The 15,387-nt window shown below is 43.3% G+C and overlaps 1 protein-coding gene and 1 long non-coding RNA gene across 5 annotated transcripts in view; one reads left to right on the top strand and one right to left on the bottom strand.

Moving 5' to 3' along the window:
• LOC119966108 (DNA topoisomerase 2-beta-like) overlaps window positions 1-15,387 on the top strand; it is a 221,267-nt gene that overhangs the window by 180,534 nt on the left and 25,346 nt on the right. For all 4 annotated transcript variants that reach the window (XM_038797331.1, XM_038797332.1, XM_038797333.1 and 1 more), the window contains 2 exons: window positions 2,453-2,636; window positions 8,708-8,799. In XM_038797331.1, the coding sequence (XP_038653259.1) occupies window positions 2,453-2,636; window positions 8,708-8,799 (276 nt within the window). The remainder of the gene's footprint in view (window positions 1-2,452; window positions 2,637-8,707; window positions 8,800-15,387) is intronic.
• The window catches only part of LOC119966111, a 59,874-nt gene that overhangs the window by 11,385 nt on the left and 33,102 nt on the right, over window positions 1-15,387 (bottom strand). The gene's annotated exons all lie outside the window — the stretch shown is intronic.

The following is a 15,387-nucleotide window of genomic DNA, read 5'->3' on the forward strand; positions in this document are numbered from 1 at the left end:
AGACTGTTTTCTGGGATGGCGGACTGACGTATGAGGAGTAATTGAATTGGTTAGAATTGTATTCGCTGGAGTTGAGAAGAATGGGGACGATCTCATAGAAATCTATTAAATTCTGACAGGATTAGACAGGGTAGATGCAGGAAGGATGTTCCCAATGGTGATTGTGTCCAGAACCAGGGATCACAGACTGAGGAAACCATTTAGGACAGAGATGAGGAGAAATTTCTTCACCCAGGAGAGTGGTCAGCCTGTGGAAATCATTACCACAGGAATTAATTGAGGCCAGAACATTGCATGTTTTTGAGAAGCAGTTAGATGATAGCACTTAGGGCGAGGGGGATCAAATGATATGGGGGGAAAGCGGGGCCAGGCTATTGAGTTGGATGATCAGCCATGATCAAAACATAAGGTGGAGCAGGCTCAAAGGGCCAAATGGCCTTATTCTGCTTCTGTTTTCTATGTTTCTATGAGTGTAAAAGAAAAGTGTGTGGGATATAAAGTTTCACATTGTGGTTAAATATAATTCTGCTGCTGATGATGACTCACTGCACCTCAGGCAGGCCATTGAGCTGCTGGATCTGTTCAGAATCTTTTCCAGTTAACACCGTGGTAGAGCCACATGATTTGATAGAGAGCGTTCTCAGTGTGCAAACTGTGTTTCCTCTCCACGATGACTATGGTGGTCACTCAGTCAATGCAGTAATCAACAGATGCACCTGCAACAGGCAGATTGATCAGGATGAGAAAAAGCAGATGTTTTTCCTTCATGTTTCTCTCATCACCTACCACAAACCCATTTCAGTATATATTTCTTTTTAGATTTAGTTAGCTTGGTCAATAGTGGTGCTACTCAGCCACTGTTGTTGATAGACCTTGAAGCTCCCCACTGATATTACATTCTGTGCCTTTGCTATCCTCAGTGCTTCTTCCAAGTGGCGTTCAACATAGTGGGTATTGATTCATTCACTGAGGGAGGGCAATATGTAGTAATCAGCAGGCCATTTTCTTGCCCATGTTTGACTTGATAGGGTCTGGAGTAAATGTTCAGAACTTCCAGAACCTCACTCCCCTCTGACTGTATACCACTGTGCCGCCACCTCCTGTGGGTCTGTCCTGCTGGTGGGACAGGACATAACCTGTGGTTATGGAGTCACGTGTAGCTAGACCGGGTGAATACATCGGATTTCCTACTCAAAAGAAAATAAATGAACTAGATTGGTTTTTCCAGCAGTTTTGATGGTGCTTTACTGATGCTATTTTTTTATTGCAGATTCTATATAATTTGCCTCAGTGACACATTGCCATAAAACAGAACTAAATGAGGATCTTCTATCCTCTGCTCCATTGATAGAGATAGCTGATTCTGTGTTTCCTCTTGCAATTCAGTTTGAGTTTGAAGTTGCAACAGCGCCTTTCACCAAAGTGGATGAATTAAACTGACCTTGAGATTAATCAAAAGTTTATCTAAATCAGACAAGTTAGCAATGGCTGGAGATTCAGCACTAACCCGTTAGTAATCCCTTTTGTGATTTATTCATCTCATGTTTACACAGGTCTATGATGTTGTTCTTGCCCACTCACCATCTCTCCCCCCCCCCCCCCCCCCCCCCCCCCCAACATCCCTGTCTCTGTACTCATGTCTATCACATCTCTTATCTTTTTCTAGTTTTGACGACAGGTCAACAACCTGAAATGTTAACAGTTTTTTCTCTCCAGAGATGTTGCCGACCTGCTCAGTATTTTCTTTTTCAGTTTATTCACAGAATTGTCCGTCCGTTCACGGCAGTCGTTTTCTCTGGTCCCGCTGCAGTGAATGGGAGATTTGGCTGAGCATCAAATTCTCCATCCTCGCTAGCAACGATAGCGGGGAGGGCTCGCAACAGAGAATCCCTTCATATATTTCAGATTTCCAGCACTTGCAGCACAGGTTGAGCATCCCTTATCCAAAAATGTAAAAATTCCAAAACTGGCACTTTTGTTCAGGCGTACCACGCATGAGCAGTTCCCAACACGCACTGCACATGCGCAGTTCCCAATGTTCCTCACATGCGCAGTTCCAAATGTTCCTCGCATGCGCAGTTCCCAATGTTCCTCACATGCGCAGTTGCCAATGTTCCACACATGCACAGTTCCCAACGCGCACCGCACATGAGAGGTATATTCCGAAATCCGATACACACTCAGCCCCAAGCACTTCAGATGAGGATTTTGCTAACTAATTGTTTAAGCAGCTTCAAATGTTACGAGGAGGAGCTCCATGAGAGGGAGACTACTAAATTTTCAACTTTTCCATGTGTGTCTTTTTCAATCCTCCAAGGGATGTTTGGGACTGAAATCGCGTTCATGGACTTACTTTCTGTTCTTGTTGTGTGATTCATAAAAATGGTTAGTTTCTGATGCACAGGGAACGTAAATTTAAAAATTGAACTTGTATGTAACTTTGTTACCCTAGCTGAAAAGCCGAAGTATACATTTGACTTTTCTGAAGAGGAAGCAGATGATGATGAAGATTTGAAGATGAAATCTGAATCTCCAAGTATAGAAGAAAGGGATGCTGAATTTGTTCCTTCAGATGGTGGTGGGAAGGATGAAGATGATGAGTTCTTCTCCATCAAATCAAAGCAATCACCATTGCAGTGAGTAATTGAAGTTGTTGTGTACACCATGTAAATATCCTTTCTTTTCCCTAAAGATTTTTATGTCACTACAACGACCACTGCTATGTCTCAGAAAATTGTCAGATAGGTGAGATAAGAGACCAGTTAGGCAATGAAAATCTTCAATTCAAGCCAGAAGATATGAATAATGTTAAACTCTGTCAGCATTGAAAGTGTTTCTTTAGCATAAGGAATTTCTCATCCACTGCTATCAATCCATGGTGGGAAAAATCTTTCAAAGGAAATTTGTACTGAATAGTTAGACCTTTTTATCTTTGCCACAGGCTGCAAATATAGTTCCCCTACACGCCACATGCCATCCTGAATTAGAATTATATTGTTGTTCCTTCACTGTCACTGGGACAAAATCGTGAACTCCCTTACAAACAGCACTGTGGATGTACCTAAACCGCATGGATTGTAGCAATTTAAGAAGGCGGCTCACCTCCACCTTGAGGGCAGTTAGGGATGGGGAGTAAATGCTGGTCTAACCAGTGACACCAGCTTTTAAAAATATCCTCTTGATTACAGCTCATTCCTGGTCAACATGAGAAAATTCATATGTTGGAAGAGGAGTTCTAGTGACCTTTCATTGACCATGATCTGGTTCTCAGCCCTCTGGCTCAGTGTACTTGCAGTAATTAGAATCCTTACTGCTGTAGAAAAAAAGGTTAGTTTTCGTTTTGAGAAACTCCCAGAGTTTTAATTTAGGGATATGGTTATTGAAAAGATCTGTGTAAAGCAGGTAATGTCCAGCAAATTAATAATTGTGGAAATGACCTCAGCTCACTGAGATATACGTACTGGAGATCCTTGTTAATTGATGAATGATTCAGAAGATACTTACTCCAATATTTGACTTTTTGCTATTTTTATCATGCAGCTGAGGTGGTACCATTTGATCTTAATTTCTCGTGTAAGTTTAAGAGAGAGAAAATGAAAATTAAAGTTAGATAAGATGCTGAATAAGACTGTTCTCATTAATCACAGGCACAGGCCCTACTGGGCAGCTTCAAATGGATGTAGTCTACAGTAAAAATAATTACTAAACTTAATCTATGAGTAACGTATTACTTTTCTTGAAATGAGAACATGGGGTAACTGTGCTATGGTGAAAGACAATGAACACAGGTGCTGTATTTTCTGGTGGGAAGTACAAGAGTCTTTCAAGTTTAGGGTTAGATTGATTTATGGATTGTTGAGGATGAGGATTTGGGCAACACCATTTTTAGCTGGTATTTTAAATATGAACGTTGTAAATTCCAAAGAACTTTAAGACTTTAAAAACTAACAACTAGCAAAAAATAAATTAACAAACCAGGTCAGGTCATTTGCTGGTGTGGAAGCTAGATTATGTTTATTTTATTCATTCGTTCACAGGATGCGGGTGTCGCTGGTTAGACCAGCATTTGATCTTAATTTCTCGTGTAAGTTTAAGAGAGAGAAACAAGCGCTTATATTTAGAAAAGCGATTATCGCACTATAAGGTTGGTAGTAGATTGCCTCACCTTATTTGATACAAGTAAGGTGTCTAAAGTCCCATTTTTTGCTTCTGCTGAAAATCAAGTTTCACTTATCTCCGAAAATAATTGCTAAAACTTAATGCATTATCTCCTAGCTTTCTGTTTTGGAAATATCACTTGACTGATTTGTGCAGATCGTAGTTCTATTGGGCAGCACGGTGGTGCAGTAGTTAGCATTGGTGCATCATGGCGCTGAGGACAAGGGTTCGATCCCGGCTCACTATCCCTGTGGAGATTGTACATTCTCCTCGTGTCTGCTTGGGTCTCACCCCGCAAACCCAAAAATATGCAGGGTAGAGTGGCCACGCTAATTAAGCCCCTTAATTAACAAAAAAAAAGAATTGGGTACACTTTATTAAAAAAAAATTTAAAAAATTAAAAAAAAAAAAATCACAGTTCTGGTATATGGATTAAGAATAAGTTTTTTTAAAATCAATATTGCTTTTTGTTTGCTTTGTTTGGAAATGAAACAATGGAGAAAACCATTACTAAGCTAGGATGATGTTAAATGATGTGTTCACATGTCTTTGGTTGTCAGTCTGATCATATGGCTTGGTGTCAGTTTTTGATTTAAATGGATTCATATTAATTTAACCACTGTTTTACTTCAGTGATGCTGGTTTCTTAGTTCTTCCTGTTGCCTTTTCTAGAAAATCTCTGATTGATCAATGCTGTGATACAGTATTAAGGTACAGATACAGTACCTGTTATCTCCTTTGTTCCTTCAAGGGGTGCAGATTTGAGCATATTTGGTGCACAGTTGGCTTAGCCATGCATCACCAGTTCTGCTGAACCATATTGAGTTCTATTTGACCATATTCTCCTGCTAAAAGTTTCTTCTTACTCAAAAAGCATTGTCCCCTCCCCCCCCCCCCCCCCCCCCCCCCTCATCCATGATTGTTGCAAGATTGGTAAGTTCCTGGTACAATTGGTCAATGGAGACAGCTTTGTATTCTTTTGGGATGGTTCCTTGCTCCCACAGATTGATAAAGCCCTGGCTTCTCATCCTCCTTGAACTCTGCAATATTTGACACCTTTAACTCATTTATACCCTTCAAATGCCTCTACTTCATTCTCCGGCTCAATCGGGTACCCCTCACTTGTTCTTTTCTTGCCATCTGATAGTTGCTAGTGTAAAATAATTTAACTAGAAGATTGCTAATTTCATTGAGTTGGAAAATCTTTCCAGGGTGGATTGGAATCAAAAATATGTGGACAGAAGAGTAACTGAGCATTAATAGGAAGCCTTCAAAGAGATGGGTCAGGTACATGGTAGACATAGTCCCATAAAGAGGAAGGGTGGAGCATCCAAAGTTTGAGCACCTTGGATGACTGAAGAAGTAAAATTGAAACAGACAAAGGTGACTTGTGTGGTTCATAATGCAGTAGATAACCCAGCAGAATGCAGAAAAAACAGAGTAAATCTGAGAAAGGGAAAGAGAGGCAAAGAGAGAATATGAGAATAGTTTAACGGCCAGCACAAAGTCTTCTAAATAAGTAATATGAGGGCTGTTAAAGGATAGGTGTTGCCAATTGGAGGGAGATCATCTTGTGAAGATAATGGGGATGGCTGAGGTACTAAATGAGTACCTTGCATTGGTTCTCACTAGGGAAAAGGTTGTTCCCTGTGTCACAGCAAAGTTGGAGGTGGTAGTGATGTCAGATATGATAAAAATAATGAGGGTACTTAAAAGGTTGTCAGTATTCAAAAGTACAAAAATCACCTTAGTCAGATGTGATGCATCATAGACAATTGAAGGTGGTAAAGGTGTAAATTGCAGAGGCTTTGGCCATAATCGTATGACTCCCCATATCTAAGGAGGATTGGAAGAAGATTGTATCTGTTACAACTTGTGCAAAAAGGGGTAAAAGGACAGGTTACAGAGTTGATGACTGTTAACCTAACAGCAGTGGTGGGGGACCTTTGAGACAATAACTTGGAACATAATTAATTGTCACTTAGAAAAGTATGGGCTGATAGAATTTATATAGAATTTACAGTACAGAAGGAGGCCACCTGGCCCATTGGGTCCGCACCGATCCCCGGAAAGAACACCCCACACCTCTACCCATCCCAGCAACCCCACCCAACCCCTTTGGACACTAAGGGCAATTTAGCTTGGCCAATCCACCTAACGTGCACATCTTTGGACTGTGTGAGGAAACCGAGCACCCAGGGAAAACCCACGCAGACACGGGGAGAACGTGCAGACTCCGCACAGGCAGCGACCCAAACCGGGAATCGAAACTGGGACGCTGGAGCTGTGAAGCAACTGTGCTAACCACTATTCTACCGTGCTGCCACAGTAACTGCTGCCACGGCAACTGCTGCTGCTAATTGAAAGTCATCATGGGTTTCTTCAAGGAGTTATTTCATGATGGTTAATGTTGTGCATAGAGACGTTCAAAAGATGCCTGATAAAATATCACATAACGGAGCAGTGTGGAAAATTTAAATCCATGGGTTTAAAGGGACAATGGCAGAGGGTACTATGTTGGTTAAGGTATAGAAAACCAGGGACAGCAGTGACCAGTTGATTTTCAGACTGGAGGAAAGCGAAGAGTAGTGTTGCCAGTGGTCAGTATTAGGACTACTGCTCTTTTGCTCAGACAATAATGAACCTGACTTTATATACAAGATATACTTGTAAAGTTAAAATAACACAAAACTGTATAGTAATAAACAATGAATGGGGCACTGACAGATGGCAGATGAAATTTAATGCAAAGAAGTATGAAGTGATACATTAAGGTAGGAAATACGGCGAGAGGCAATATGAACAGAATTATATCATTTTAAAGAAAGTTTGCATGTGCACGAATCTTAGAAGGCAAGTTTTGTTGGATAATTATTTATTTAAAAGGGGATCATTGGCTTTAATAATGGCGACAGCAAAGAAGTGATCTTCATACAACAGTGGTTGAGTCTCAGATAGAATTGTGTTCTGGGCACCACACTTTAGGAAGGACGTCAAAGTCTGAGAGAGGGTGCAAGAGAGATGTACTAAAATGGTATTGAGGGAGTAGGAACTTCAGTTATGTCAACAGACTAGGGAATCTGGACCAGAGGAAGAGAAGATTTGATCGAGGTGTTCAAAATAAATAATGGCTTCCGTAGAATAAATAAGGAGAAACTGTTTAAAGTGACAGAAGGGTTGGTAAGCAGAGGACACAGATTGATGGTGATCAGTAAAAGAATCAGGCAGCATGAGAAAGAAACTTACTCAGGTCATGATTTGGAATGCACTGATCAAAGCGCAGTGGAAGCAGATTCAGCAGTTACTTTGAAAATTATTACTGGGCTATGATGAAAGAGCAGGTGTTGAACTAATTGAAGAACTATATCGAACACTCCCTGTACACACACGATTGCCTGGCAAAATTTGGTTCTAACTCTATCACAGACTGGTATGGCAACTGCTTGGCCTAAGACTGCAAGAAACATCCGAGAGTCGTGAACACAGCCCAGTCCATCACACAGACCTACCTCCCATCCATTGACTCCATCTACACCTCCCGCTGCTTGGGGAAAGCGGGCAGCATAATCAAAGACCCCTCCTACCCGTCTTACTCACTCTTCCAACTTCTTCCATCGGGCAGGAAATACAGAAGTTTGAGAACACGCACGAACAGACTCAAAACCAGCTTCTTCCCTGCTGTTACCAGACCCCTAAACGAATCTCTTATGGACTGACCTGATTAATGCTACACTCCTTCACCCGATGCCAGTGTCTATGTATTTACATTGTGTACCTTGTGTTGCCCTATTATGTATTTTCTTTTTATTTAATTTTCTTTTCATGTACTTAATGATCTGTTTGAGCTGCTTGCAGAAAAATGCTTTTCACTGTACCTCGGTACACGTGACAATAAACAAATCCACCCATCCATCCAACGTAAGTTAAGAAATATGGCACCTCGAGCCTGGTTTTCCATTGAATAAGATAATGGATTGTATATAACCTCAATTCCACTTTCTTCAATGGATTCCCTTGAATCAAAAAAAAAACTGAATCTTAACCTTTAATGTACTGAACAATTGAATATTGTAGCCTTTCCAAACATTTACAGCCATCTGAGGAAGTTTCTCTTCAGCTCAGTTCTAAATGGCCAATCCCTTATCCTGAGACTATGCATCCCAATCTATATTCTCAGTCAAAGCCTTTGAACACCTCACCTGTTTATTACACTAGGAAATTGTGGCTGGGATTCTCCATCCCCTCCTGCTAAGATCGGAAATCCCAATCTGACGGAGAGTCCCGTGGTGAGGCAAAATTGGGATTCATCTGTGAAGGAACAAAAATTATCTACTCTCTTTCTGCTTTTTTTTGGTCAGAACACTTTATTTCCATGATTCAAAATCATAAACCTATCCTAGGAGTGAATATGTTATATTAGATTTGTATTAAATATATTAACACTAAAACTTGTTAATTGTCCTGATTATTTGAATTGGAATAGCCATAACAAGTTACCAAGATATATTTTGGTTTTTCTACAATCTTGGACTTTTTTTTTGTTATCTAGTGCTGGAAAGGTTACTCCACAGTCTACAAAAAACCACGAACCAGAAAGTATATTCTCTGCGCCGTCATATCATGAGAACACAGAAGAAACAGGTTGGTCAAATTATTATCAATAGCAGAAGCTGTAATGCTTCTTTAATGATGTGGAGATGCCGATGTTGGACTGGGGTGAGCACAGTAAGAAGTCTTACAACACCAGGTTAAAGTCCAACAGGTTTGTTTCAAATCACTAGCTTTCGGAGCACAGTGCTCCCTCAGGTGAATGAAAAGGTGGGTTCCAGAAACATATGTATTGACAAAGTCAAAGATGCAGGATGTTACTTTGAATGTGAGTCTTTGCGGGTTCAAACGGAGCAACTGGAGAGAAGGATAATCACAGGTTAAAGAGGTGTGAATTGTCTCAAGTAGGACAGTTGGTAGGATTTAGCAAGCCCAGGCCAGATGATGGGGGTGGGTGAATGTAATGCGACATGAATCTAAGGTCCCGATTGAGGCCGTACTCATGTGTGCGGAACTTGGCTATAAGTTTGCTCGACGATTCTGCGTTGTCGCGCATCCTGAAGGCCGCCTTGGAGAATGCTTACACGTAGATCAGAGGCTGAATGCTCTTGATTGCTGAAGTGTTCCTAGATTGGAAGGGAACATTCCTGCCTGGCAATTGTAGCGCGATGTCCGTTCATCCGTTGTCGCAGCGTCTGCATGGTCTTGCCAACGTACCACATTTCGAGACATCCTTTCCTGCAGCGTATGAGGTAGACAACGTTGGCCAAGTCGCACGAGTATGTACCATGTACCTGATGGGTGGTGTTCTCGCGTGTAATGGTGGTACCCATGTCAATGATCTGGCATGTCTTGCAGAGATTGCCATGGCAGGGTTGTGTGGTGTCGTGGTTTGTGTTCTGAAGGTTGGGTAGTTTGCTGCAAACAATGGTCTGTTTGAGGTTGTGCGGTTGTTTGAAGGCAAGTAGGTGGGGGTGTGGGGATGACCTTGGCAAGATGTTCGTCTTCATCGATCCCGTGTTGAAAGCTGCGAAGAAGATGTTGTAGTTTCTCCGCTCCGGGAAAGTACTTAATGACGAAGGGTACTCTGTTGCTTGTGTACCATGTTTGTCTTCTGAGGAGGTCGGTGCGGTTTTTTTGCTGTGGAGCGTTGGAACTGTCGATCGATGAGTCGAGCGCCATATCCCGTTCGTACGAGGGCATCTTTCAGCGTCTGTAGATGTCTGTTACGCTCCTTGTCTGAGCAGATCCTGGAATTGAGCATGTTACAATTGGATTTTAGATCCAGCATACCTAGGCTATTGGGAAAAATCAGCTTTGATAATTATCTCTGATAATTATTCAGTGACTCTTGCAGGGTCATGAGTTTGTGCTTGGCCAGTGACTCAGTCACCATAATTTTACTTCTTTCTCTCTGGCTCATTGCAGACTGCTACAGAAAACCTCTTGAACACCCCTGTTTGCAATTCATAACTGCATCAAGCAGATTACTAATGCTTTGTTACTACTACATCACTCCCCATTAATTCCAACACGGGAAAACTTGAGGATTTTCAACATTGGGCATTTGTGCAAAGTTCCTAAGCAGTTTTCACAATTCTTTCATCCTGAAACTCCCAGCTATCACTGCAGTATTCTGCTCTTCCATGAATGTGACAGGATGGTTGCTGGGACATGAGGAATAGCTGTTGCTTACACCAAAACCCCACCATGCTTGAAGAACTTGGGTATAATCAGAGCCATTTGATCATTGGATCCTATTTGAGCACACAGCGAAGGTTCTCAAACAAAGGTTCCGGTGTCTGAACAGATCTCTGGTTTCCTACAGTATGACCAACAGAATCTAACCACCTCCCCATAGCATTCAATGGCATTACCATCAACAACCTGTAGATCACTATTGACTAGAAAATCAACTTAACCAGCCACATAAATACTGTGACTACTAGAACAGGTCGCAGACTGGTATTCTGTGACAAGTGATTAATTTCCTGACTCCCGAAAGCCTTATCATTCTCACTTAAAAGATGCAAGTTAGTGTGATTGAATACTCTCGACTTTGTTGGATGGGTGCAGCTGCAGTAATGTGAAAAACTCAACACCATCCAGGATAGGCAGTCCAGACGATTGGCAATAAAGCAACTAGCCTAAATATCCACCAATTGACTATAGTATACTGTGGTTGCAGTATGTCCTGTCTACAGATCCACTGCCAATGATTTTTAAGCAGCACTTCCCAACACTACAATCTCCATCACCGAGAATGCCACAGGCAGCAAACTCCTGGGGGCTCCCTCCAACTTGCACACCATTCTAATTTTGCCTATCAAGAAACAGCAATTTACATCTCAAGTCAAAATCTTGCAACTCTCGATCAAAATGCATTGTAGGAGTTCCCCACCACATTGATTCTGGTACTATAAAAGGACAGTGCCCTATCTTTTCATGGGCAGCTATAAATTACAGATGGCCAATAAATGACAGCCTTTAAAGTAATGCCAACATCCCAAGAGTCCATATCTTGAAATGTATATGGTTAGTTTTCAATGGTGCATCCTTCATTTCTGGTGAAGATCGTTGCCAATTACAGCTTTTGATCTGCGGCGTTTCAACTTGGTTAAAAGTATGATTTTGGCAAAAAACTAAGTTTTGCCTTTTTATGGTTAAACAAATAAGAATGTTCAAATTACTTTTACATGTAAAATGTTATGTTCTTTAATAAACTTCTTTGGTTGTGTTTGTCCCAACTCAAAGCTATCATTACTCTGTTTTGAAGTTTTGTGCTCTGTCACCGAATTTTGATTCTTACAACTTCCCCTGGATAAGAGCTAAAGCTGAAGTCTTGCTCAGCCCATTTCCTGTCAATGCCTTCCAGTTCACTTTTGTCTCAAATTTAAAATCATATAAGTTCATTCCTATGTTTGTAGCCTCCTCCAGTTCTAGACTCTTTCTAACCCCCCCACCCCCCCCTTTAAAGTCTCCATTCCTTTCCCTCTGGATTCTTCTGTACCCCTTCATTCATCCACCATTGTTCATATTGTTAGTTGCCATGATTCAGTCTCTGGAATCTATCCCCAGCACCTTCAGTTTCTCATTTACTGCACACTTCTCACCCTTAAAACCCAATTCTTTGATCACGCTGTGTCTGGCTTAGTTGATATTGCGTTTACCTTTATGTCAGAGTGCGATGAAGCCGATGAATAGCGGGAGAGGCCAAAAACAAGAAACGTGCCGGGTGTCAAACCGTTGCGATGCAATCTGCCCGCTTCCATAGGCGAAATCGGCATCCTGCCGTAGTCTGGCAAGAAACCAATAATCACATTTAAGTCCATGCAATTAACGGGAGCCACCCATATCCAATGGTCTCCTGTGATCCACCTGCCTTCCCAGCAAGTGGTCACGCTGGCGCTGATCAGTACTCCTTTTGAAAAACGTGAGACTGGAGATGTGCTGCTATGGGAAGCTGAGGAGCTGAGCAGCTATCTTCGCTCACACGGAATGAACCCAGGTAACTAGGATTGCTGCCCCTTTGCTCGGGAGGGGGGGGGGTCAACTGTGTGCGGGTCCTCCATGCCAACTCTTGGATCGTCTGTTCCGGGGACATCCCAACAATGCAGAAGAAGACTATTTGGCCCATTGAGTCTGCACCAACTCTTTGAAAGACCACCCTACCTAGGCCAAATCCCACGTCCTATTCCTGCAACCCCACCCTGGGGGTCCTGCCTGTTTGCCCACTTACCACCCATAACTCCCACTGACCGCGGAGGTCTCTTTCCTTGCAGCTGAAGGCATTCGTGGTTAAGTGAGCACTTCACACATCCCAAGTGGATCCCCATGGGTAGGGTGCCATTTCGCATGTGGGGCTCATTGCCGAGCACGCCAATCACATCCTGATGCATGGACACTGTGCTTGAATATTGGGGAGGGGCAGCAGCACAGACGCAGCAGCCAGCCTTTGATCACGCAGGGGCTGGGCCCAGCCCCGGGCACATGTCCGCGGCCAGGTATGCGTGGACAGGGCGTGTCAGGTATGTGTGGCGGGGTTGGAGGGCCACGTGTCTGGGGGTAATGTGGCATGGTATTGATGGTGGGCCCAAAGATTGCAGAACAAAGAGCCAGAGGTGTCATACTAGTTGTGGTGAGGATATTTTAAAGTTTCTCATACAACTGTACAGCACTGCCCTGCTCTTCCAGTGGTGCGCCCCACCCTCCTTTACCCCCCCCCCCCCCCAACACCCGTCCCCACACACTTCCCTCCTTACCCCCTACTTACCCCATCCCTCACAGTGTCCTCTCAGTGATCCTCAACGCACTGGTCTTCCTTGCTACGGCTAGGTCTATCCCCTGCATGCACATCGGAGGTGGAGACAGCCCGCTGCTTACTACGTCGTGTGGCCTTCGATGCCCCTGGCAGGGGTCCTCCGGGACCGAAAGGCCCTGGCACACTTGGCACCACATGCACAGTTGTGCCTCCCTGATCCGGGTGCTGGCCTCGAAACGTGGCCTCATCAGAGGGGTGGAACTCGGGGGAGCTGATGGGCACTGTCGCCAGTCCATCAGATGGGTCTGGGTTGCCACCTTGTGCCCCCCCCCCCCCCCCCCCCCTCCTGATCAGTGCCCATAGGGCCCTGGGGTTCACCTTAGGACGGAGTGGCTGCCCCTGCATCATCTGGCCCTGGCGGCTCCCCAAAGTCTGCACCATTGTGTCAACGCCCTCAGCGATGCTCCTCAGCAATTGGCCATGCTCTGCAGAGCCTCGCCAAAGCCCACATTCCAGCGCCTGTTCGGGTACACAGAGGGAGAATTTAGAATGTTCAAATGACCTAACTGCATGTCTTTCGGGACTTGTGGGAGGAAACCGGAGCACCCAGAAGAAACCCACGCAGACATGGGGAGAACATGCAGACTCCGCAGACAGTGACCCAAGCCGGAAATTGAACCTGGGACCCTGGCGCTGTAAGTAACAGTGCTAACCACTGTGCTACCGTGCCGCCCATAATTATATAGATTGTGAATAGCTGGGGCCCAAGTTCCTCCCTGTCTATTACCTCTGAATTACCCATTCCTGTAGGAATGATACCGGTGTCTTCCACCGTAAAAACTGAGGCAGAGTATTGATTTAGCATCTGACCGTTGCAATATGATATGCCTTAGTTTTTGTCTTTATACTGTCCTTGACCTCCTTGTTTGTCCTTGGATGTTTGACCTCTCTTCCCATCTTTCTTCCTCACTGGGATATATTCTAGTTGTGAGGAATTGAGTATCTCCTTAAACAACTGCCATGCTTATCAACTGTCCTACATTTTAGCCTTCCTGGCCACTCTACTCGGGCCTATTCTGTCCTCATGCCTACGTAATATTGTTTGTTTAATTCCAGAATGCAAGTATGGTACTCCACTTTCACGCCCCAAACTGAATTTTGAATTCTACCATACTATGGTCACTATTCCCTAAAGGATCCTTATCTATGAGCTCATTAATTAATCCCGCCTCGTTACACAATACAAATCCAGAGTAGCCTGATCCCTGGTGGGTTCCCCAACATACTGTTCCAAGAAACAGTCTCTAATACATTGACTGAACTCTGCCTCCAGGCTACCCTTGCTTCTTCCAATCTATGTGCATATTAAAATCACCCATGATTATTGCCGTACCTTTCTTACAAGCCCTCAGTATTTCCTGGTTTATACTGTGTCCCACCCACTGCAGAACTACTTTTTGGGGACCTAGAGATTACTCCTACCATGGACTTTTTCCCGTTGCTATTTCTTATTTCTACCCAGACTGATTCCCATCTTGATCTCCAGTGCTGATGTAATTTCTCTTTACAGCACTGATCCTTTTCATCACGAGCAGGGCTTCGCCACCTCCTTTTCCTTTCAGTTTATCTTTCTGAAATACTGCATACTTTTGGATATTCAACTCCCAGACTGGTCTCCACTGTAACCATGTTTCAGTAATCACCAGCAAATCATACTCTTTTGTTTCTATTTGCGGCATTAACTCATTAAGTTTGTTCCGAATGCTTCATGCATTTCGATACAGAGCTTTTAAATTTGTTCCACTGTTAAATTTCCCTACTCTTCTATAATTCCTTGATGCATAAAGCCATCACCCGTTTTGTCCCTCACCTTTATTTTCTGGTAACCACTCACCACATGCCTAGCCTATACTCTTACCTCCTCCTTTAATTTGAGTTTCATAACTTCCCCTACAACTGAACCCACCCCGCTTCAGTTTAAAGCCCTAACTACAGTCCTAGTTACGCAATTCACTAGGACTCATATGAAGACCGTCCCTTTGGAATAGCTCCCTTCTTCCGCAGTACTGGTGCCAATGTCCCATGAATGCAAACCCATTTCTCCCACACTAATGTTTGAGCCATGCATTTACCTCTTTAATCTTATTGAACCCGGTGCCAATTAGCTCATGGTTCAGGTAGTAATTCAGAGATTACTTTTAGGTTCTGCTTTTTAATTTAGCTCCTAGCTATTCATACTCCCTTAGCTTAACCTCTGTCCTTGTTCTAGCTATGTTATTGGTACCTACATGGACCACGACAACTGGATCTTTACCCTCCCACTCCAAGTTCCTTTAGCTTTCTAAAGTGCCCTAGGCATGTTGTGATATGGTGACAAGTTCTCATTAATGAAAATGTAAACCTTGTTCTCAATTTTATTA

The sequence above is a fragment of the Scyliorhinus canicula genome, chromosome 5 (assembly GCF_902713615.1).
Source record: "Scyliorhinus canicula chromosome 5, sScyCan1.1, whole genome shotgun sequence".
Taxonomy (NCBI): domain Eukaryota; kingdom Metazoa; phylum Chordata; class Chondrichthyes; order Carcharhiniformes; family Scyliorhinidae; genus Scyliorhinus; species Scyliorhinus canicula.